Source organism: Lithobates pipiens, unplaced genomic scaffold (assembly GCF_037356315.1).
Source record: "Lithobates pipiens isolate NorthernLeopardFrog02 unplaced genomic scaffold, aLitPip1_a1.2 Scaffold_10, whole genome shotgun sequence".
Classification (NCBI taxonomy): domain Eukaryota; kingdom Metazoa; phylum Chordata; class Amphibia; order Anura; family Ranidae; genus Lithobates; species Lithobates pipiens.
The window spans coordinates 230,487,293-230,510,702 of record NW_027507686.1 but is presented as its reverse complement, the minus strand read 5'-3'; the positions used below and the strand labels follow the sequence as shown (position 1 = coordinate 230,510,702).

The window sequence follows — 23,410 nt, the reverse complement described above, 5'->3', positions numbered from 1 at the left end:
GTTTAATTTTTCAAGGCAGGTCCTGTGCGGCTTGTGTGCAACCCTCTCCATCCTCCTGTTGGACGTGCGTCCCCATCAGTGCAGGATTGAAGGATCCTGACAATATTGTCAGAATCCACCCAGCTGCCTGATTAAGAAGCAGAGCCAGTATTGCCTGCCGCTTCCCCAGCTGGGGGCTCCAGTGATCCCAGCAGAAGCAGAGCGGAGAGCAGTGAATGACTGTCACTGCTCCTTGCTCTAGGCAGACCAAGGACTGAGCAATCAGTGGTCATGTGATCAATTAGTTCTCGGTCTTAGAGCTGACATGGGACCGCTGCAGCATAGAGGTGAGTATTGTTATTTGTTGTTTTTTTTTTTTTTTTTTTTTTTCATAACCCCACACTTCTCCTCCTTGCAGCTCCTCACCTGTTCTTTTCTGTTAATACTGAGACCGGCCATTACAATCGCTTAGTGAAACCGAAACAAGTGCAAGGATCTTCCTTCTATAATCGCATGAGTAGGAAATCACTTATGTGTGGCTGTTGTATGCAAGAACAGGTCACCAGAATGCCACCAGATGGAATTTGTCATCATTTTCCATTGCAGAATGGCCTGTTTTTTTTTTTGTTGTTTTGTTTTTTTTGAGGCTCCATTCACACTAGTGCAACTTTGGACACAAAAGTCGCATGACAAGTTGCAGTCCATTGATTTTAATAGCACCCGTTCCAATTTATGAAACTTAAAGTTGTAGCGACTAAAAAGGTTCCTGCATTGCTGAAGTGCCAGAGTGTAAAATCGCATTGAAGTCGCACTCACACCAGTGTGAACCAAGCCTCAAAGTGGAGTTTTTCTTTAATAGAAAATGACTCTCCCGGCTTTTTCTAAACCAAGATAGAAATAAAGGTGGGCACACATGTATAGAGGAAAAGCAATTCACTCCCAAAACGGCTGCACTGGGCACTGGGGGCTGATCTATATCATGGCAGGATACACGAGCACAGGCAAGAAAACGGTTTCTATGCACGTCACATTTTTACATCATTTTTTTTTTTCTTAAAGAGTATTAGTAACACTTCCATATATGATATAAAGTGTACTGGGGATGCTTTAAAGACGCAAAGTCAGGACCCTATAAATACATCCAACATATGGTCTTACCTCCAGAACAGCAGACATTGGCACTTGTATGGATTCTGTACCACCAAAGTATAAATACTGCATTATCATCTGCAGGAGGAAAAAAAAAAAGGACAGTTAGCTGCTATTCTCCAAAATGTATCCAGTATTGGTCTCTACATCAATGGTGGTCCCTCATTAAATGTTGGAGGCCCATCGTTTCCTATTTGGCTAGTCCATCCTCGGTGTTCTACAGGGACTGACTCAGCCCACCAGGCTCCATTTATATGCCACGGATACTTCAGCAGAGAGACCTCCCTGCTATAATCCTTGTGTAACACCCATACTACCACAATACATCAATACCCCCATTGGCCACAAGATGTCCTCAGTCTTCTGGTGTGAAAAATGTCCAGCATCCCTCAATCTGGAAAACTGAGGATATACTGTGAGTGCTGAACGTCATAGGTCTGGGGCTCACCGAGGTGCCCATTATTTGGTGCAAAGGCTGGTGCCATGCATCAGTATGGACTGCAGAGTCAGAGCTGGAGGTCCCTGCAGTGTCATGTTTCCGGAATTTAAGCCTTCATAAAGTGCAAATCTTAAAGTGTATCTTTAGGTAAAACCTACTTTTTTTTATTTAAAGTTTTGGATAGATTTCTGGATACTAACATTTATAGGTAAAGTTGATCCAGGGAAAATCAGATTGTCTCTCGGGGGATCAGGAAGGAATTTTTTCCCTTGCTGGAGAAAATTGGGTCACGCTTTGCTGTTTTTTTTTGCCTTCCTCTTGATCAACTGTGGGTATAGCACTGTATATATGATTGTGTATGTGTGTGGATATATTATTTTTATTTCCTTCCAGTGGGTGAACTAGATGGACTTTTTGTCTTTTTTTTTTTTTTTTTTTTAGCCAGACTAACTATGTAAGAGTGGGGAAGGTTTCACTGTCAGAACCATTTTTGAAAAATAATTTTAGGCCTGAAGATTACATAAAAGCCCCAAAACATATATTTTTTGAAAGCAGACACCCCAGAGAATAAAAAAGTGGTAGTTCCAATTTTTTATTTCACACGATATTACCGCAAAAGGTCTAGGAAATGCAAAATGTCAGTAAAAAAATAAATAAATAATAATAATAAATACACATAAGTGAGATTTAGGGCACACAATCGCAGTGAATTACCCAATTTTTGGGTAAAATATAAAGACAAGGTTGCACTGAGTAAATGTCAAACCTTAAAGCGTTTGTTAACCCAAAGAAAAAAAGATCCTGTTCCTTTAAAGCATTTTATACAGCACCGTGCTTGTGCGGTGTCATTTGGTCACCTGTAATGGCTGATCCTGCCTGGCTATACCCTCCCCTTTGTAAACTGACCACTGTATATCTTGGCTGCTGAGCCCTGACACCACGGTCAGTTTATGTTCCTCCATCATCTGCAGCCTGCTGTCTCCTCTGTGCTCTCCCCCCCTCCCTCCTTCCCTGTCAGCTCTTGACAGTGCCCGCCCCTGCAACTCCTGCTGCTCAAATAACTTTCACATCTTCATACCATCCCCTCTGTGTTCTAATCCTGTGTGTGAGTGATTTATAATAAAGAAAGTCTGTTATATCTAATTTCACAGCTCTTCTCTGCGATCACATGACTGACCGGCTCTCTCTCCTCCTCTCCCAAGTGATGTCAGCAGGGGAATCTCGGCCCCACCCACTGCATCTGTCAGATGGGGAGAGGAGAGGGCCAACCAGTCATGGGATTGCTGAGAAGAGCTCTTAAATGAGGTATAGCAGGGTTTTTTTTTTTGTTATGCACTCACACAGGGGCACATAGAGGGGATGGTATAAAGATGTGAAAGTGGCTTAACAACCACTTTAAATTTGTGTGCACCCATGGAATGGCGACAAACTTTTTCTATCAGTGACGCTAGGGGGTGTGTGTGGATGCATGGATACAATTCGGGTGGCAATCAGCCACCAGGAATGTGTATAACACCCCCCTGCTGTCAGGTCCTTATGACATACAGATCTGGCAGCAAAGGGGTTAAACCCTCTGTCAAGTTTCTATAGCTGTCTGCCCCCCCCCCCCCCCATTGGGGAGATTCACCCTTCCTATTAGTACTGCTGATCAATGTCACCGAAAAAGAAAATCCCACATTTTTGCTAAGAGTTTTCCCAAGAGGAAGAATAGCGACAAAATCTGCCAATGTGGGCACATATGTCTAAAAGGTGAATTCCCCTCACTTTGGAATTTCCCCCCAACTTCCTGTTGTGTCTCTTGGACAGGAAGTGAAGGGAAATTCCCCTAGTGGTACACAGAGAGTAAGAAATGAACCCTTCCATATTCCCCCCAAAACAAGTAAGATTTTTGCTATACATATTTTTTATTTTTAGATTGAATCCAAATGGCATAGAGCTATACAATTAAAAACAAAAACAAATACAGCTTGTATTACTGAACACCTTTACACATTGTAACTGGTGGTGGATATGGGAGAAGGCCTCTGTTTTCAGCAGTGTGTGGGTGGAGCCCATACCCATTGATCCTGCCAGAAATCCAGTGCACTGATAACTTTCTGTGCTGCATTATCATCATTAATTACTGTTCCAAACCTTTAACTACAAAACCCCTCCGCACTATATTATGGAGAAGAGGGGGAGGTGTTCTATAGTTGTGTCCTAGGGTGACAATGCTGCTCCTGCACAGATACAGTACAGCGAGTGAGGGTGTTGTCACCCTAGGACAGGAATTTTGTTAGTGGCAGGATCACCAGGTGAGGATAAGGGAAAACAAAGGCAGCTAATAACCTGAACAATTAACATCTTTCATTTTTCTCCTCTTTTCTTTGTTAAATATACATTGAAAGTATTTTTTTTTACAGTTCTAAAATAAAAAAAATAGATAAATAAACTGTGTTGATCGCACCAGAAACCCTTTGACCTGATAGCTTCCTTTGCTCTCTGCCTGCCCTCCCCACTATGTTATAATGAAGAGGAGAGTGGGAGGTGTTTAACACTTCCTGTCCTATGGTGACAACGCTGTTCCTGCATAAACACAGTACAGTGAGTGTTGTCACCCTAGGACGGGAGTGCGTTATTGGCAGGATCACCGGGTGAAAATAAAGAAAACCTAAAAGATGAATGCAGCCAGCACATCTATGGACGGGTAATCTTTGTTCTCCTGTATAAACCTGCAGCTGTTGGTTTAGTGGCAGTTCTCTGACCATTGTGTCAGTTTATGTTTTGCAGAGGACAGATATGTATCTCATGTCCCCGGGTACATAATGTTTATAACAATCTCTCAGCAGAATCTCTTCTCCACATCCCCCTTTCCTGTGTTTTAGCTTTTTCCATTCATCTGTGTTCAATGGAAAACAAAGCCTGAGACCTGGAAGGGGGATCTCGCCTGATAATTACTGTGTCCCCGGAGCCCCTCCATCTGGAAAAGTGAATGGAGTGGAGGCAGCACAAGAGTGCGGAGCGAGGAGATTACTGATAACTCCATGGCAGAGAGAACACCTGTATTCCCCATCAGGCTGGGAGCTCAGGGATACACAGCCAAGACATCGGCCTGGGAAGACGTTACTCTTCTCTGGGAGCCCCAACAGGATGTTTGCTGTGGAATTTTCTGATTTCTTGGAAAGCGACAAACCTGGATATGCTGGGGGGGTCCTAATGTCTCTGAATATTTCCGCATGCATGTATCTGCCAGCATATAATACTCTGCTAGGACAGAAAAAGAAGACTTCCAGCTGATGCCATGCATTTCAAAGTGGAGACCTCAGCAAAAGACGCAAGCCAAGCAAGAGAATCCCTCTCATGCCAACCATGGCGAGTGGGCAGAGCACAGATGTTGCACAATCTCTGACAACAGACCTTCAGAGATCTTGGTGTGCCAACCTGGCAGCATCCATCCATACTAAATTTTCAGTTGTGGATGGGGCAGATGGACTGAACCCACCAGGGTATCATCCCTCTTATAGGTAGATCGGGCAACCCTAAGCAATTAGAATTTTATTTTAAAGGTTAAAGCTTGGACCAATGTACGTTTGTATGTGCCATACCTGTGGGATCCCTCTAGAAGCGGGAAGTCACTGGATTAGACACCACTACGCCAGTGATCTCCACTAGTTTCCGGGTCTTGTGCCAACCAGCTGCCTTGTTTCTTACTGCACACAGGAGGTTGCTTGCTTGGCATGGGCACCATTCAGAAAACACATTGCAGTTTCTCAATGAATGTTCTCTGATTGGACAGGGTGGAAATTATATCACCACACAATCTGTCTACTTTGTCCAATCAGAGAACGCTTACTGCACACAGGAGATTGCTTTCTTGGCATGGGCACCATTCAGAGAACACTTTGCATTTTCTCAGTGAATGTTCTCTGATTGGACAAGGTGGTGATCTTGATGTTACCACCCCACCTCTCCACTTTATCCAATCAGAGAACACTCTGCATTTTCTCAATGAATGTTCTCTTATTGGACAAGGTGGAAACTATGATGTCAACACCTTGTCTCTCTACTTCGTCCAATCAGAGAACAATTACTGCACACAGGAGGTTGTTTGTTTGGTATAGGCACCATTCAGAGAGCACTTTCGATTTTTTAAATGAATGTTCTCCGAATGGACAAGGTGGCGATCATGATGTCACCACCCCACCTCTCCACTATGTTCAACCAGAGAACACTTTGCATTTTCTCAATGAATGTTCTCTGATTGGACAAGGTGGAGATTGTGATGTCACCACCCTGCCCCTGCACTTTGTCCAATCAGAGAATGCCTTGCATTCACTTAGAACATGCAAAGTGTACCCTAAATGGTGTCCAGGCCGAACAAGTGACCTTCTGTGCTCACAGTGCAGCAGGACAGCCGCTTGGCACGAGACCCGGAAGCTAGCGGAGATCACTGGAGTAGCAACTATATACTACAGTGATTTTCAGTTTCCATGGGGATCCCACAGGTATGGCACATACACACTTACAATGGCCCAAGCTGGAGCAATGAAACTATAGAAAAATTGGGGACACAAACTTCAGCTTTACCTACATGTTTTGCAAAATAAATAAATGGACTGATACTAATAATTTAAAAATGCTTTTATATATATATATATATATATATATATATATATATATATATATATATATATATATATATATATATATATATATATATATATATATATATATATATATATTTATTTTTAAAATTTTCATAAATATTTTTATTTTTTCTATTTAAATGAATTTATTGATATATTTATTTTGCATTGAAGTCCACAAAGCTGTGCAAGTGCAATCAGTGCAGTGCTTTGGCTCCTGCAGACTATTCCTCCAGCCATAGACCCATCTAGAGATACAGACCTTCAGTGAAGAAAGTATGTAATGGACTACAAGTGTGATAATGTCACATAGGGTTGCCACCTGTCCAGGATTCACCCGGACAGTTCGGGTTTGGAATCATGCGTCCAGGTTTCAGACTGCCTAAAACCCAGACACATTATTTAAACTGAACTATGGTTTCCCAACAGGGTTGCTGGCTGCAGTTGTCTAAGCTGAGAGTGTCTGTTACACTCTTTCACACTGCCCAAAGCCAACACTAACACCCCCCCCCCCCAAACACACACACATACAGGAGAGGAAAGAGGGCTTGATCTGCACCTCTCTCCCGACTAACCCCACCCCACCCCTACCCCTCTCTGCCTGCCCACACTCCAATCCCCGGCGCTGTGCCTGAGAAAAGGAAAGTGGGGGCTGGAAATTTGAAGTCCAGCAGCCTCAGATACATCTGGATGAGAGGTGCTGACTGCCAAGGGGTGAGTGAGCTCGCCATCCATCCCTGTCTGTGACTGAAGTCTCCCCCTTCTCTCTCGCCTGCCTCTGAGTAAGTACATCAAGGCAAATCAGGGTTCTCAGAGCACCCCTTACATCAGAGTTCCCCATTACACCAGAGGCCACATTGTTCCCTCTTACATCAGAGTCTGCAGAGTCCCCCCTTACAGTGAAGTTCAGATGTAAAAGGGGAACTCTGTGGACTCTGATATAAAGGGGGACTCTTGTTATTAACTTCATATGATTAGAAATGTTATTTAATAGCAAAATATATGTATAGTTTATACTATAAAAAGAAATTGCTGTGTGCCGCTAAAGTGTTCGGGTTTGACTTGAAGAAAAGGTGGCAACCATAACATCAAAGCGCTTGTGCTCCATTGAAAAGCACAGTACCATTGCCATGGTGGCAGATGGGACTTGTAATGTTTTCTTTCACAGATCCTGAAATGAAGGACGTGGTTGTGCAGAACGTGACCATTTTCTTGTTTCACCCTACAGATGGGTTTACCCATTACCATAAAGATGGAGGGTAGCTCTGACTTTGCTGACAAAGTTGATATTATAATAAGGCAGGTGGTGATATCCTCCTACTTCAACATTATCCTACTTAACGTTATGTTTGCACAGGCTTTTTAAAGATTGCCTTTCACCCAATGGGGAATGTTTAGGACTTTTCTATGCAAGAAGCGTACATACCTGGAAAATGCTGTACTTAACATCTGTGATTTCAATTGTGGGGCAAGAATCCTCTCCATCGCTTAGAGAATTCAGCAAAGATTTAAACCTAAAAAAAAAAAAAAAATAATAATAATCATATACTTTAGGGATCTTATCTGATCTGAAAACAAATAAGACCAATTATTGTAGGGGTAAATTCAATCACTTAGGGCACTTACACACTGATCCATTGCATACACGTATATGCGATTTTGCAAAGTTTGCGGTGCTGTTTTTAAAGGGCATGTGACTCTAAAAACTGCACCAAAAACGCATCGTGGGCATGTTTTTGTAGCCATTTTACATATTTTTCCACTGCTTTCAATGGGAAAGTACATTTTTTTTTAGCGCTCCAACTTTTTTTTTTTCACCGCAACGTGAGCTTCTCAGCCACTATTTTTTTTTTAACGCAAAAGCACATGAAAGGACCCTAAGGCCTGATTATTACTATGCATTTGTAGTGCTTTTTGCAGATTTGCTCTACAGAACGTGTTCCATAGGATCCCATGGTAAATGGACTGTAGTAAAAGCACTAAAACTGCATAGGTGTGAATCCAGCATAAAGTCCCATATGAGATTTATTGTGTGTAAGGCTGGATTCACACCTATGCAGTTTTAGTGATTTTTGCATTTTGCAGATTTGTACTACAGTCCATTTACCATGGTTTCCTATGGAACACATTCTGTTGTGCAAATCTGCAAAATTCAGAATATAAAAGAAATTCTTAAAAATTTGTAAATTTGTTGCAAAGTTTCTTGCCTGGAGATCCGGCCAGTACCAGCACTTCCTGTTGCAAGCTACAATGCAAAGGCCTCTTTCACACAGATGGATCAATCAGGTATGCCTGTCCTCTGCTCTATGGAGCAGAGGATGTCAAAGGACATGTGTCATTGACACCTGCCGACATCCAATCCTGTCCAATCCTAAAAACAGATGGATGGGGAGCTGTTCCCCATCTACCTAAGGGATTGGATGGAAACAGACAGGTGATCCATTTGCATCCTACCGCCCTATAGAGAACAATTTGGAAGAAAAGTAAAAAGAGAAAGGGACTATAGCGGTGCCTAATAGAATGATATCATAACGATGGAAGACTCAAATACAGTATATACATTTTTTTACAAAACACTTATTTATAATTGTACAAAAAGTTGATGAACAATTCTTTTTTAAAAAGAGACAGTAATCAAACACTCAAATTTATTCTGAGAAATTCCTGATGGTGGTTGTAAAGAAGGTTCACTGTGGGTTGAATGTCATAAGTCATCCCAACATGTTTCGCCTATGAGGCTTCATCAGGGGAAGTATGCGTCAACCAAAAAAAAACAACTATATAAACATAAATGTAAAAAAAAACTCTGGTGTCTACCCTCAGTCAGACAAAAAAAAAACATAAAGATTCCCTATAGAGAGCAGTGGGCTGTGTCCATGTCTGCTCTGCATCAGCGGAGCAGACACGGTCCTGTCATCCGCCTGTTTAGCGGAGAGATCCCCTGAGCAGGCGGAATTTGTCAGTGTAAAAGGGGCATAACCCGCATGCCTTGCAATTAGCAGTGGTGTTAGCCCGCAGTGCAAACCTCTTAAAGAGACCCTGTCTCCAGACCATTCATCTCGACAAAAATCGTCTGGAAGATTATATGTTCATATTTTAGGCATTCAAAGACACCTGAGACTGCTGCTAGGTACCGCCATCAGGAAACTATGAGCTGTCACTCAAGAGACACTCTAAAACAAGGATCCTCTGTACTTCATCTGTTGAAACTACAAGTCCTAGGAGGCATTGCAAGACTCACAGTCATAGGCATGATAGGATTTGTAGTTTAACCATCGCCCGACATTGCTAATCCGAACTCTATAATATTCATTGACTTCTTCCACCCTGGAAGCTACCTAGAATGTTGTTAGGGGTTTGATGGGAGATGTGGAGGAGCTGGGCCAGCACAGAGACACTCCTAGAAGAGGAGAGGGCTATGACATGCAAAGAGGGAGGGGGCAATGCTAGGGATAAGACTCTTCCTGGAGTAGGCAAAGGAAAACACTGCAAGTAAGCATTAAAAAACCTTGATTTTAGTACTTTCAGTTGCATTTTTTAGGTTGGTGTTAGGATGTCTTTCATTTGGCTTTTAGGCAGCCTATCTGATAGACCTGATAGGCAACCCAATGGCCAATGTGAAGTAGAACTAAAAGCCAAACCTTTTTCTTTTTGGATTGATTAGGGAGGGTTATAACTCCTGTCAGTGTGTTTTTCCATCTTTGTACCATTGGGGAGATATACCTTAATTTGCTCTCCCATAGCTACAACAGGAAGTGAGAGGAAATCCCTCCAGAATCAGGTCAGGTTGTCAAAATTTAGGATTTCCTTTCACTCTAGGTCAGGGGTCTCCAAACTTTCTAAAGAAAGGCCAGTTTAATGAGTAACAATATCTGATCTTTGGTTTTAGGGGGAGAAATAGTTGGTGTCAGTGGGAGGAACAATGCCCCATTTTTGTTGTCAGTGGAAAGAATTGTGCCTCATCGTTGGTGGCAGTGGGAGGAGCAGTGCCCCATTGTTGGTGGCAGTGGGAGGAGCAGTGCACCATTGTTGGTGGCAGTGGGAGGAGCAGTGCACCATTGTTGGTGGCAGTGGGAGGAGCAGTGCACCATTGTTGGTGGCAGTGGGAGAAGCAGTGCACCATTGTTGGTGGCAGTGGGAGGAGCAGTGCACCATTGTTGGTGTCAGTGGGAGGAGCAGTGCACCATTGTTGGTGGCAGTGGGAGGAGCAGTGCCCCATTGTTGGTGGCAGTGGGAGGAGCAGTGCCCCATTGTTGGTGGCAGTGGGAGGAGCAGTGCCCCATTGTTGGTGGCAGTGGGAGGAGCAGTGCCCCATTGTTGGTGGCAGTGGGAGGAGCAGTGCACCATTGTTGGTGGCAGTGGGAGGAGCAGTGCACCATTGTTGGTGGCAGTGGGAGGAGCAGTGCACCATTGTTGGTGGCAGTGGGAGAAGCAGTGCACCATTGTTGGTGTCAGTGGGAGGAGCAGTGCACCATTGTTGGTGGCAGTGGGAGGAGCAGTGCCCCATTGTTGGTGGCAGTGGGAGGAGCAGTGCCCCATTGTTGGTGGCAGTGGGAGGAGCAGTGCCCCATTGTTGGTGGCAGTGGGAGGAGCAGTGCCCCATTGTTGGTGGCAGTGGGAGGAGCAGTGCACCATTGTTGGTGGCAGTGGGAGGAGCAGTGCACCATTGTTGGTGGCAGTGGGAGGAGCAGTGCACCATTGTTGGTGGCAGTGGGAGGAGCAGTCCACCATTGTTGGTGGCAGTGGGAGGAGCAGTGCACCATTGTTGGTGGCAGTGGGAGGAGCAGTGCCCCATTGTTGGTGGCAGTGGGAGGAGCAGTGCCCCATTGTTGGTGGCAGTGGGAGGAGCAGTGCCCCATTGTTGGTGGCAGTGGGAGGAGCAGTGCCCCATTGTTGGTGGCAGTGGGAGGAGCAGTGCCCCATTGTTGGTGGCAGTGGGAGGAGCAGTGCCCCATTGTTGGTGGCAGTGGGAGGAGCAGTGCCCCATTGTTGGTGGCAGTGGGAGGAGCAGTGCCCCATTGTTGGTGGCAGTGGTGCCTTAAGGGCCAGATAAAGGCAAGCAAAGGGCTGTCCTTTGGAGACCACTGCTCTAGGTAATAACAGTCAATAGGACAAAAAGAGAGGGCTCCAAGAGTCACTAACTATTTCATCTCGGACTCTCTGTTCTGCACAATGGGTCACATAAAGCTTCTGGAATAAAAGTGCCACCTGACATGGAAATACATTGTAGCGAGGAGTGCAAAGAGAGCCAAAAGTCTCCTCCACCCTCATTACTATTACTGAAAGTTTCTAGATACATGTATGTGGAACTATACTGCTACAGCTACACTACATTACCTGTTGGAGGCCGTGATCAGGAGGACCTTATGAGCATAGAAGAGTTTTCCTTCCACCAGGAATGTGATGTCCGCCATCTCCTTGTTGTTCAGGAAGTGGGGATCTATCAGACAACATGGTATTAGTCAGAGATCCCCATACTAGAAGCACATACATCTTATCAGCAGGACTTGCAGTTCTCACCAAGCCGAGCGGGAAGGGCCCTGTGTAGATCAGGAATCTTGGGGATTGGGCTGTCTCCATAGCTATGAGCAAAGATGGCAGCCACTTGCTGCGACACAGTGTCACTCTGCAGGACAGAAAAACGCCTTGAATTACAATGTACTTATTTTATCAGTTAATTCCAACTAATACTAATATTCCATTTTTTTTTACTCTCATTTATCTTGGAGACTCCAGAACAATAACGAAGGTGCTTATTTAAGGGCAGTGGTTTGGTTGGTCCACTGCACCTTTATAAAGCACAGCGATGGACCCAGGACTCTGAAGTTGGTGGAGAGGACCTGGTCATGTCCTCCTCTCCTCCAATCACAGAGCACTCTCTGCACAAAAAAACAAACAAAAAAATTGTCCTGTCAAGCTCTGAGCATGAAGGCCCCTAAAAATAACTTATGCCGGCCATACACTATACAAAAAATCGTTCAAACTCGGCCATGAGATCAACCTTCATGTAATGACCGATAAATGGTTCAATGGACATAAATGAATCCGTTTTTTTGTTTGCTTTTTTCACATATACCTAGTGCAAACAGTTTGGACAAGAAACACATTAACCTTTCAATTTATCAGTCGTTCAGCAGAAAGTTTCCAAACTTGTCCTTGGTTTTTTTGGCTCAAAAACATCACAACCAATTACCAATTTGTTCCCTTTAACTGGCCGAAAAATATACAAACTGTCCAAATGACCTAATTTCGGACAATTTTTGTTGTATTGTGTATGACCATCGTAAATGTTTTGTTCCAACTGAAGTGATTGGATATCTGTTTAGTTCTGGAACCGGTATGATTGTACGAACCTAATAAAGTTTTTTCTGACAAAAATAAAAATAAAAAAATCTTGTTAAGCTATGTATATAATTGAAATTGGTAAAGCTGATGTACATGAGGATGTTTTCAACACAATTTCAAATACATCACAATGGCTAAAAAAGAAAAAAAAAGATCAAATGTAAAATGTAATGATCGGGTTGCAATATGTGTGCAGGAACCTTAAAGGGCAGAACTTCTGGATGAGTTTGCCGCTGTGAAGTCAGCCAGAAGCGGGAGCGTGTACCCGTCAAAACCAGATACCCATTCTCCCCCGAAAGGTGCCCAATGTGGAGGGGGGGGGGAGGGGGGAGGCAAATAAGCAGAGCTTCCCTTTTTGGGTGGAGCTCTGCTTTAATTGTCCTTTTGTGAGCTAAACCCCTTTTAGCATGTGACCAATTAGGGCAATGAAACCTGATGGATTATATAATTGATAAACTATTGGGATTGGAGCACAGGCATATCTTGAAGGTCAGTGACGAGACCTGAACCTTGTAGCTCTCCTACAACTCGTATCTACTTGCCCTACAATGAAACTATATCCACTGGAGCATTTGCGTTTTGTAGAGTAGAGTAGGGACTGGCCAGAGGGGGATTACTTTGATGCAGTTGGTTGGCTTAAATATGCATTGCAATGTATATGAACTAAAAATCCTATTTTCTTTTTAATTGCAATTTGCTAGAATGGGTTTATAGCAGTGTGCAGCCATAATTTCTAGTGCTAACACTCCTTTAGCACCTGATGGATTATATACATGTACAAGCTATTGGGATTTTAGCACATGTATATACAGGGGCGGACTGACCAATCAGGCACTGCCCGAGGGCCCCATGCCACTAAGGGGCCCCATCAGGGTTGCCAGCCTCAATAAAACCAGGGACAGTATGTAAAAATCTGTGTTTTTTTAAAAATCCCAAAATTATAGCTGTCCCACCTCTCCAGTACCTTTTCAGTGTGTGTATGTGTATTCTGTGTGTGTATACTGTGGGTGTATATTGTGTGTCTGTGTGTATACTGTATGGGTGTGTGTGTCTGTGTGTGTGTATACTGTGTGGCCCCATAATCTCCTATTGCCTGGGGGCCCCATAATCTCCTATTGCCCGGGGGGCCCATAATCTTCTCCTATTGCCTGGGGCCCCATAATCTCCTATTGCCCGGGGGGCCCATAATCTTCTCCTATTGCCTGGGGCCCCATAATCTCCTATCGCCCAGTGGCCCCATGAGTTGTCAGTCCACCCCTGTGTATATATTATTTCAATCAGGATGGTGGGTTCTGGAAATTACACAATGGGTGGCACCATTGAAGAATCCAGTGGAATGTAGTCACCAACACTCCAAAATGCTCTTCTTACCATCTTATTGTGAAAGCCTAATGACACAAAGTCAATGCCAACCTTCCTGACTTACAGACCTGATGTTTTTACCAAAAAATGGTGAAAAGAAAGTTCTTGGGTCCTGGTAACCTGCCGCATTCTATGGGTCTCTGAACAGGTACTTCCCCATGAGGCTCAGGATACAAACGATTCTCACCTTAGTGGTCTTGAATATGGTAAATAGAAGAGGGAGGCCCTCGTTTATGAGCTCCTCGTTATAATCCTCCTCTCGTATGCTGGTGAACTCTTGCAGCAGATTCTCCATAATGGATCGGTGTGAGTAGGTGAAAGAGGTCCGCAGGGACTCAATCCATACATGCAGCTTCCATGGCACCCCTAGAATACATAAAGGAATATTGGAGGTTATCTTATAAAAACTTTAAAACAACAGCATACTGGCATTGTGCGAATGTGACAAAGATTTGCACAGCCCCAATTAAATATCTATGTATTTCATCTAATATGATTTCTTAGAATTGTAAGTCCTGTCTAGTGGCTATAATGCAGTATTTTCCTGAAATAACCCAATCAGCAAAATGCCACATTATTGCCACTAGATGGTGCTGATCATCACAGAAAATAAACGTATTCAAAAAAATATGACAATTTTGTTGCTGCTGTGCAAATGTTTGTACATTTTTTTAATAAATAGACCCCATAGTGTCCCAAAATTCAGCGTCATGGGTGCACCCTGTTTTAAATGTTAATTTGCAAAGGAAAGAGTTTAAAAATATAGTTAAAGTCTCTGTATAACCCATGAAGCTTTAATATATATATATATATATATATATATATATATATATATATATATATATATATAAATAGGTTAAAGAATATCTAAAAATGCTTGAAACAATGAATAACTGTAAATCGATTAACATGACCCCAAACCATTATAGTTTTTAGTTAAAAACAATAATTCACCTTCTGCGGAACACAGAGAGGGAAAAAGATGTCTGCAGCTGTCAGCATGAACTTGGTCCGGTGGACAATCTGACAGACTTTGCAGCTGAGGCCGGACTTTCAAACAAATGGACTTGGCCACACACGATCACTCCATAAGTCAGACAGATTCGAACGTGATGACGTAGAATAAGGAAGTTCATAGTCAGTAGCCAATAGCTGCCCTAGTGCCGGTTTTAGTCCATTGGACTAGCACACAGACGACCGGATTTTTCGACCAGACTCGAGTCTGTCTGAATTTGAAGCAAGTTTTATTTCTAGGTCCGCCGGACTTTTGGGAAGAAAAAGTCCGCTGCAGCCCACACATGATCGGATTGTCCGACGGATTCCAGTTCGCCGGACCAAGTCCAGTCAAAAAGTCCGGTCGTGTGTACGCGGCATAAGGCTTCATGTACACGGCCATACAGCACGCGAATCCTGCGTAATCGCTTTCCCAGGGGCCACTTCTGCTGCATACAGTCGCCCTTAAGAATTCATTAGAAGACGCAGCTGTATGTGGTTTTGTAAATCGTACAGACAAATGTTCCGGACACAGATGGTGTGTGTTTGGTGCATGTTGTCCTAGGACACCCTGATGAATATTGAAGCTGCCCATTGAGATGCATTAGAAGACACAGCGCAGGTTGTACAGAGCAGCCCCTTCCCACACATGCAGGTGCTCTATACAACCCACAATGCATCTTCTAATGCATCTCAATGGGTAGCTGTTTGCGGCAGCAGCATATCCTGGGTATGCGATTACGCTGTGTGCAAGAAGCCTCATTTTTACAAAGACAAAGCAGAGCTGAAGTATGAAAAAATGACCACAGTGGCCAAACAACCAGATTTCTTGCCTCAAATCAAAATCTGTCCCCCACCAGCCCTCCTGGCTCAGATCGCCGCTCAGCCCCGCCCCCTGCTCCCTCCTCACTGGCTGTGTTTGACAGCAGAGAGGGCCAATAACTCCCGCTGCTGGGTCTGAGCCAATGAACAGGAAGAGAGCTGCTTCTCTTATGCACATCACTGGATTGAGATCAGGTTCAATTAAGTGTAAGTGGGGGCTGGGGGGCGCTGCACTCAGAAGGTTTTTTACCTTGATGCAGAGAATGCATGAAGGAAAAAAAACCTTCAGCATTTAGAACCAATTTAAGGTGACCACACACTCTACAACCTGATTGTACAATATCCTATAGATCTACCATCATCTATGTAGCATGAGAGCCTGCCTGAAAGTAGATTATACAGAAATTGTATGACCAGATTGTATAGCGTGTGGGCAGCTTTACACTATATTCTAGTTGGTAAAGGGGATTGTTCAATCCTGTGTGGTCGACTTAAAACTTAATTGAAATCTCACAGCTTTTTATCTCTATATAGTCCGGTTCCCCTGCACGTTATAATTTTGGCTGATTTTCGCTTTTCAAGGCTTCATTCACATGGGCATACAACAGTGTACACCCATCCGAGGGCCGTGTCTCCCCACATGGGGATGTACAGGTGTTCCATGCATCCCAGTGTAGGCAGTTCCGGTCATGTAAATATGGCTGCAACAACTGCATGGACACAACCGCTGCTCCCAATTTGATACCCATGTGGGTGCAGAGCCCTGTGTTCCATGTACACGCACCTGCATGTATGTCACATTGGGAGCCGTGTGTCCATGCAGCCACTGCTTCCAAATTGACCCAAATAGGACTGCCTGCATGGGAATGAGCGCAACACATGTACATCCCCATGCAGGTAGACACAGCCCTCGGATGGGTGTACACTATGGTCTGCTATGAACAAAGCCTTAATGCTTGCTGATACTGCAGTGCTCTATGCTGGCACAATACTCCAATCGTATGTGCTGGCATAGCACTCCAGTGCTCTATGCTGGCACAATACTCCAATGTTCTGTGCTGGCATAGCACTCCAGTTTTTTATGCTGGCACAATACTCCAATGTTCTGTGCTGGTATAGCACTCCAGTGCTCTATGCTGGCACAATACTCCAATGTTCTGTGCTGGCATAGCACTCCAGTGCTCTATGCTGGCACAATAATGTTCTGTGCTGGCATAGCACTCCAGTTTTTTATGCTGGCACAATACTCCAATGTTCTGTGCTGGTATAGCACTCCAGTGCTCTATGCTGGCACAATAATGTTCTGTGCTGGCATAGTCACATGAGTGTCACACAAACTTGTTTGGCAAATATGGGGAGGATGTGTGGATCATGGTCTGGCAGAATCTTACCGAGGCCACGCAGCTCCATAGTGATGTCCAGATAGCCATGTTCTGAGCTGTAGTAAGTAGCCTCCTGCAGTGCCTTCATTCTGGTCTTACAGAGCCGGATAGGACCCTGATCTGAGCTGCCGGTACTGGAGGTGTCACTCTCCACCCCCTCCGCCAGGATCTCCTCCAGGGAGAGGACATCTCCTGTACAGAGCTGGGGCTGAGTCAGCAGTTTACGCAGGACATTCCTAGAAGGAAGAAGAGAGTGAATGCGGTCTGATCTCTACCGCCAATATATAAGAACATATGAAAAATACAGATATGTGCAGGAGCCTATGGACGCATAGCTCAGCAGGGTACTTTGACTGTGAACCTGTTCTAACTAGGAACTGGAGCATTTCTTTTGCCACCAGCTAGTTGCAAACTTTCAGAGCACGTCTGATTCTGATTGGTGGCCGAGATCATTCCGGTGCTTAAGATCACCACACACATTACAGTCTGATTGTACAATCTTCTTTGGGTCTACCAACACGTATGCAATGCAAGGGTCTGCCTGATTGGATAGTTGAATCACATGATTATGGTGAGCCCTTGTATGAACACATTTATTCTTGAAGTCTTGTTCAGCACTGAAAGCTCAGATCAGAGACAGTGTCTCCAGGTACCGATTATTCTAGAATAAATTTATGAAACACTTGGGTGCTGAAGCAACAATGCAAGATGTGATACTGACAATATAGCATAGTGGCTTTAGTGGTTATCACTTCTGCCTGGCAGCAATAGGTTCATTGGGTAGGATCCCAACCATGATACTGTCTGCATGGAGTTTGCATGTTGTCCCTGTGCTTGTGTAGGTTTCCACCAATATGCCAAAGACATGCTGCTAGTTTAACTGGCTTCTGTGTAAATTGGTCCTAGTATGTGTATGTATGTGAGACAGAGACCTTAGATTGTGAGCTCCCCAAGGACAGGGAGTGATGTGAATGTAAAATACGTAAAGTGATGCGTAAATTATGAGCACTACATGAACACCTGTAATAAATAGCTTTGCTCAGGTTTTTTTTTACCTTCCTCTGGATCAACTTTGGGTATAGGATTTTGTATATGGGATTGTATTTTTTAATTGTTTGGTTGAACTAGATGGACTTGTGTCTTTTTTTTAAACCTATGTAAATATTATAGTCTAACTATGTCGATTTGGGAGATTATAAAAACAGGGGATAATTACATGCTAGCTCTGGGGGAAATGACCACAAAATAGAATTATTGATAATAATAATAATAAGTTAATCAGTTTTATTTGTCAAAATAAAGCATGCCCTATATACTGTAATACTGTGTGGTTCAGGTTTTGCTTTGGCATAGGCTGCTACCATTTTTTCAGACAGTAGATGGCAGTAATGCTACACTATATAGGGAGCGTCCATCACAAATACAGCAAAATACCGTCACAAATAGCTGGAATGTGCAACATAACTAAAATACATTGCCTTGTTACAATACAAAGTTCCAATATGCAACATGCTGGCTGCCTGTTGGTCAATCTATTCTATAAACTAAACACAAAGCAAGAACTGCTATCAATTTAGTATGATTATATATATTTATATATTCAATGATTATAATACATTCTATGATTCTAATATATTAAGCTCAGTCTGATTCACAGATAGAGAAGAGTGACTGTATGCTATTCTTGCATATGATACATGTACCCCCCGCCGCTTTTGTGCTGTCTGTGTTAGGTTCACACAACTGCGGCTTCCCTGCGGTCGCATTTATTTGAATTGGCTGCTATACCTGCAGGAAACGCAGGGAAAAGGTCCCTACTCCCTTTATCCGATGTGTGGGGGTCCCATTAAGAAGTAATGGCCCCCTGTGCGTTTGCTAAAATGCAGTGCATTTTTGCTGTGAGTGTGGGAACGACTGAGATTTGCATGCAGTCCTGCACTCACATACAGTGCTGTGAAAAAGTATTTGCCCCTTCCTGATTTTTTTTTTGTGCATATTTCACCTGATGACACCTGATGTAAGGGGGAACTCTGATGGGAACACCGGATGTAAAGGGGCACTCTGATGGGGACACCTGATGTAAGGGGGAACTCTGATGGGGACACCTGATGTAAGGGGGAACTCTGATGGGGACACCTGATGTAAGGGGGAACTCTGATGGGGACACCTGATGTAAGGGGGAACTCTGATGGGGACACCTGATGTAAGGGGGAACTCTGATGGGGACACCTGATGTAAGGGGGAACTCTGATGGGGACACCTGATGCAAGGGGGAACTCTGATGGGGACACCTGATGCAAGGGGGAACTCTGATGGGGACACCTGATGCAAGGGGGAACTCTCATGGGGACACCTGATGTAAGGGGGAACGCTGATGGGGACACCTGATGTAAGGGGGAACGCTGATGGGGACACCTGATGTAAGGGGGAACGCTGATGGGGACACCTGATGTAAGGGGGAACTCTGATGGGGACATTTGATGTAAGGGGAACTCTGATGGGGACACCTGATGTAAGGGGGAACTCTGAAGGGGACTCCAAATAGAGATACCTAGCTCATATTTGCTCCATGCTTGGAGTGCTGTTTAATTGCTCAGACCTGTGACATGGAGGTATTTAGTTCTACAATTTGAAAGCAAGACGTTATATATCGAGGTGTCCCTTGTTTATATTTATTTATATATTATATATACACACTCACACTCACACACACACAAAGAGAGGCTGCCTGGGAAAGTAAGGATTTAGAAATGTTCACTAAATATTTACATAAAATAAATGTTCATGATTAATTACATTTGATTTTAGAATCATACAAGTAAAAAAAATAAAAAATCAGGGCCAAAGCCAGAGAGTCTTCTAGAAGTGGAAGTGCCCCGGGGTTCGTACCTGTGCCCATGTGCGGCTGAGTGGCTGAAGCAGTTCATGTCCTCATGTAGCGAGGATGACACCCGACCGGCTTCCAGCATGTTCAGGAGGGGATCGGCTCCTCTGTCCAGGAGAAGACTGACCAGCTCATAGTTACCTACAAAGAAGATCAGAAATGAAGTCCTGCCGCAGACAACTGGCAAACAGCTGTGACAGCTACAAGCCTACTCCCATATTCCATGTGTACAAAATTCCCTGTATGTCATTATTCCAGGAGAGGTAATAAATACAAACTATAATACTGCCAGCCTCTCTTATGGGTCTTGCAAAATAGGAGAGCCCAGAGTCAAAACCTCATAGCTCTTCCATGTATAACTGCTTAATTATTAAAGCAGAAAATATTTGCACCTAGCTCCAGAACCATCCATCTTTCACAACGGGATACATTTTTTTTACTTAAATTGCTTTGGACTTTTTTGTTCAGCGCTGGCGTTGTGCTTGCTTCCATGCATGCCCCAGCCTTCCGGACCTGCAAAGACCTTTGGCACATGCAGGGATTTATATGTGAACGTTGACACTGATATAGAGAACCTGAAACTATATTGTCTGCATATGTGCCACCACAGGTCTCTGCCATCTGTGCACACACTGGACTTTCAAAGATGGAGGTGCCAATTCGGGAGTGGGGAAAAAGGCTAGCATCAGCCATACCAAAATTCCTCTTTAATCTAGAACAGTGTTTCTGAGATTTATTACGTTATGTAACCCTTTACATAAAGAAAATACTTTTGATGTGCCCCCTGGCGTGTGTTAGTCAAATACCCTTTAAGTGGACCTAGTATTATGTAAAAGGTCTGGCCACACCAAAGTGGAGCCTGGTGGGCTAAGATACTCCAACAATAGGTATTTCCCTACCATAATTTATGATGGGAGTACCTACAGGGGTCACAATTGCAACCCGCCCCCGTGTACACCGGGATAGGAGGGGCAGCGGGGGGCGCTTGCATATAGAGGAACCAATCTCTTAATTTTCCTTCTGCAGCCCCAGAATGCCTGCGGGAAGAAGAAGAGGAGAAGTAGGCATTCAGCTTCTTTTTGCTGCCCCTCCCTGTGTGCTCTCCTCTCCCTGTCCCCTGCAGCTCTCCCGCTGGCTGCTGCAAGGGATCTGTCAGGATGCAGAGCCAAGAAGAAGATGGTAAATGTGTCATTTACCAGCCCCTTCCTTTTCTGTATGGAGAGTCAGTGATTCGTACCAATCACTGACTCTGTCATTCATAACTGAAATATAGTAAACTGTTTGTAAAAGTTTGTGAATGAATGGGAAGCTCTGTACACAGCTATTTCTGTCCTTTCATTCAATGCAGCTGAGGCTGCAGCCATGGAGATTGAGGGCTGTGTCCTTAATCTACTTTCTCTTTCTCAAAGGTGAAACATCAGAGGTCTGTTTAGACTCCTGATATCTCACCAAAGACCCCCAATGGGGCTCCTAAGAAAATAATAAAAAAATACTGTAAAAATAAAAAAAATGGTAAAAAAAATAAATAAAAAATGACTGACACCAGTGTCAAACTACTAGGGTTTCTTGCACCGAGCCCTGAAAGTTCTAATTACACCACTTATTTCTGCCCACCTGGGATGCTTTGGATTTTCCTGTTAACATGTGTGTCCCACATAAAGGCCACATGCACACTGTAATCTCTATGATGCTTTTTCTCCTACAGGAGTTTAACAGCAGAAAAACACATTACAAAGCCACATTTACATGCATTTGCACATCTGGCATTAATGCATTCTATTGGCCAAAATATTAAAGTGGTAGTATGGTCAATTTTTTTACTTTTACCTACAGGAAAGCCTATAATAAGGCTTACCTGTAGGTAAAAATAATATCTCCTAAACCTGTACGGTTTAGGAGATATTCCCCTCGGTATGCGCCGCTGACTGCAGCGGCGCATGCGCACAAGGGGGTTCTCTCCGTGAAAATCCGGCAGCGCTCGTGCGGCCGGACTGAAATCTCCCGCACGAATGCGCGGGAGTGACGATATCGCGGCTCCGGCCACTCACAGCGCCGGAGCCGCGATACCCGGAAGAGACGCAGAGGGAGCATGTCGGCTCCCTCGGCGTGGATCGGGCCAGATGTCGGGGCCTCGTTCTAAGGTAAGTATTTCATAATGAGCTAGTATGCGGTGCATACTAGCTCATTATGCATTTTGCTTTGCAGGTTTAAAAAAAAAAATAAAAAATTGCGGGTTTACTACCGCTTTAAAGTATAAATAAAGGCAAAACTTTTTTTTTTTTTCCATTTTGGATAGACAGGAGATGGTTTAGAACACCTGACAGTTTTTATTGCTGTCTGTGCCCCCATTAGGGAGGTTTCCCCTCTCTATTTGTCCTGTTTCATTGTCATTGAAAGTGAAAGTAAAAGAAAATCACAAATTTTGGGTTGTCCCCAGAAAAGTAATAGAAGGGAAATCTTCCAATGGGGACACTAGTTCTGGTGACCTGGGGGTTCCCCAAGGAAATCTCTTAATTTGCAGGTATTTCCTCTCACTTCCTGTTTGGCTATAGGACAGGAAGTGAAGAAAAATCTCTGCAATGGGACGCAGATGGCAAAAAAATAAATAAAATAAATCTGCAAGGGGTTATACCCTTGCTTGCTCTATCCAAAATGAAAAAAAAAAAAGTTTTGCCTATAGTAATTTATTCTGCCCATTAGAATGTATTAACCACTTAACAACCGCCCATTGCCGATTAACGGCTTCAGGGCGGTTGTTTAACTCTGAGAGGCCGTTAATTAACGGCCTCCCAGAATTCTGCTCTCGCGCGCCCCCTGGGGCGTGCACACGAGAGCATCCGTGACCGCTGGGTCCAGTGGACCCGGCGCATCACGAATCACGGTAAACGGCCACTCATCGCGGCCGTTTACCACGTGATCGCTCCGTCAAATGACGGAGTGATCACTTGTAAACAAGCCGGCGTCATATTATGACGCCGGTTCCTCCCTCCCCCTCTCTGTACCGATCAGTACAGCGGAGGGGGAAGAGATCGGTGTCAGCAGCGATGTGGGCTGCATCTGCAGTGCCCACATCGCTGCTCACCGAAAATTAACCCCTCAATTCCCTGCCAACACTCTGCAATACCCTGCAACACTCTGCAATACCCTGCAACACTCTGCAATGCCCTGCAATGCCCTGCAACACTCTGCAATGCCCTGCAACACTCTGCAATGCCCTGCAACACTCTGCAATGCTCTGCAACATCCGCCAATACCCTGCAATGCTCTGCAACGCAATACTCTGCAACACCATACTCTGAGATACCCTGCAATACCCAGCCATAGACATCCCCCCCCCCTCCCGCCGCCCTCCGGTGCTTCTACCGAATCGCTAATACGATCAAAGCCAGAATCTTTTTTTTTTTTTTCAGGCTTCCCAGCCTAGTGGTGA

At 44.2% G+C, this 23,410-nt stretch overlaps 1 protein-coding gene across 4 annotated transcripts in view; it reads right to left on the bottom strand.

The window, feature by feature from the left end:
* ABTB2 (ankyrin repeat and BTB domain containing 2) overlaps positions 1-23,410 on the bottom strand; it is a 227,861-nt gene that overhangs the window by 5,246 nt on the left and 199,205 nt on the right. For all 4 annotated transcript variants that reach the window (XM_077462772.1, XM_077462763.1, XM_077462757.1 and 1 more), the window contains 7 exons: positions 19,986-20,121; positions 17,106-17,332; positions 14,087-14,265; positions 11,713-11,818; positions 11,530-11,632; positions 7,619-7,706; positions 1,138-1,206 (listed from right to left, as the gene is read on the bottom strand). In XM_077462772.1, coding sequence (XP_077318898.1) covers positions 1,138-1,206; positions 7,619-7,706; positions 11,530-11,632; positions 11,713-11,818; positions 14,087-14,265; positions 17,106-17,332; positions 19,986-20,121 — 908 coding nt within the window. The remainder of the gene's footprint in view (positions 1-1,137; positions 1,207-7,618; positions 7,707-11,529; positions 11,633-11,712; positions 11,819-14,086; positions 14,266-17,105; positions 17,333-19,985; positions 20,122-23,410) is intronic.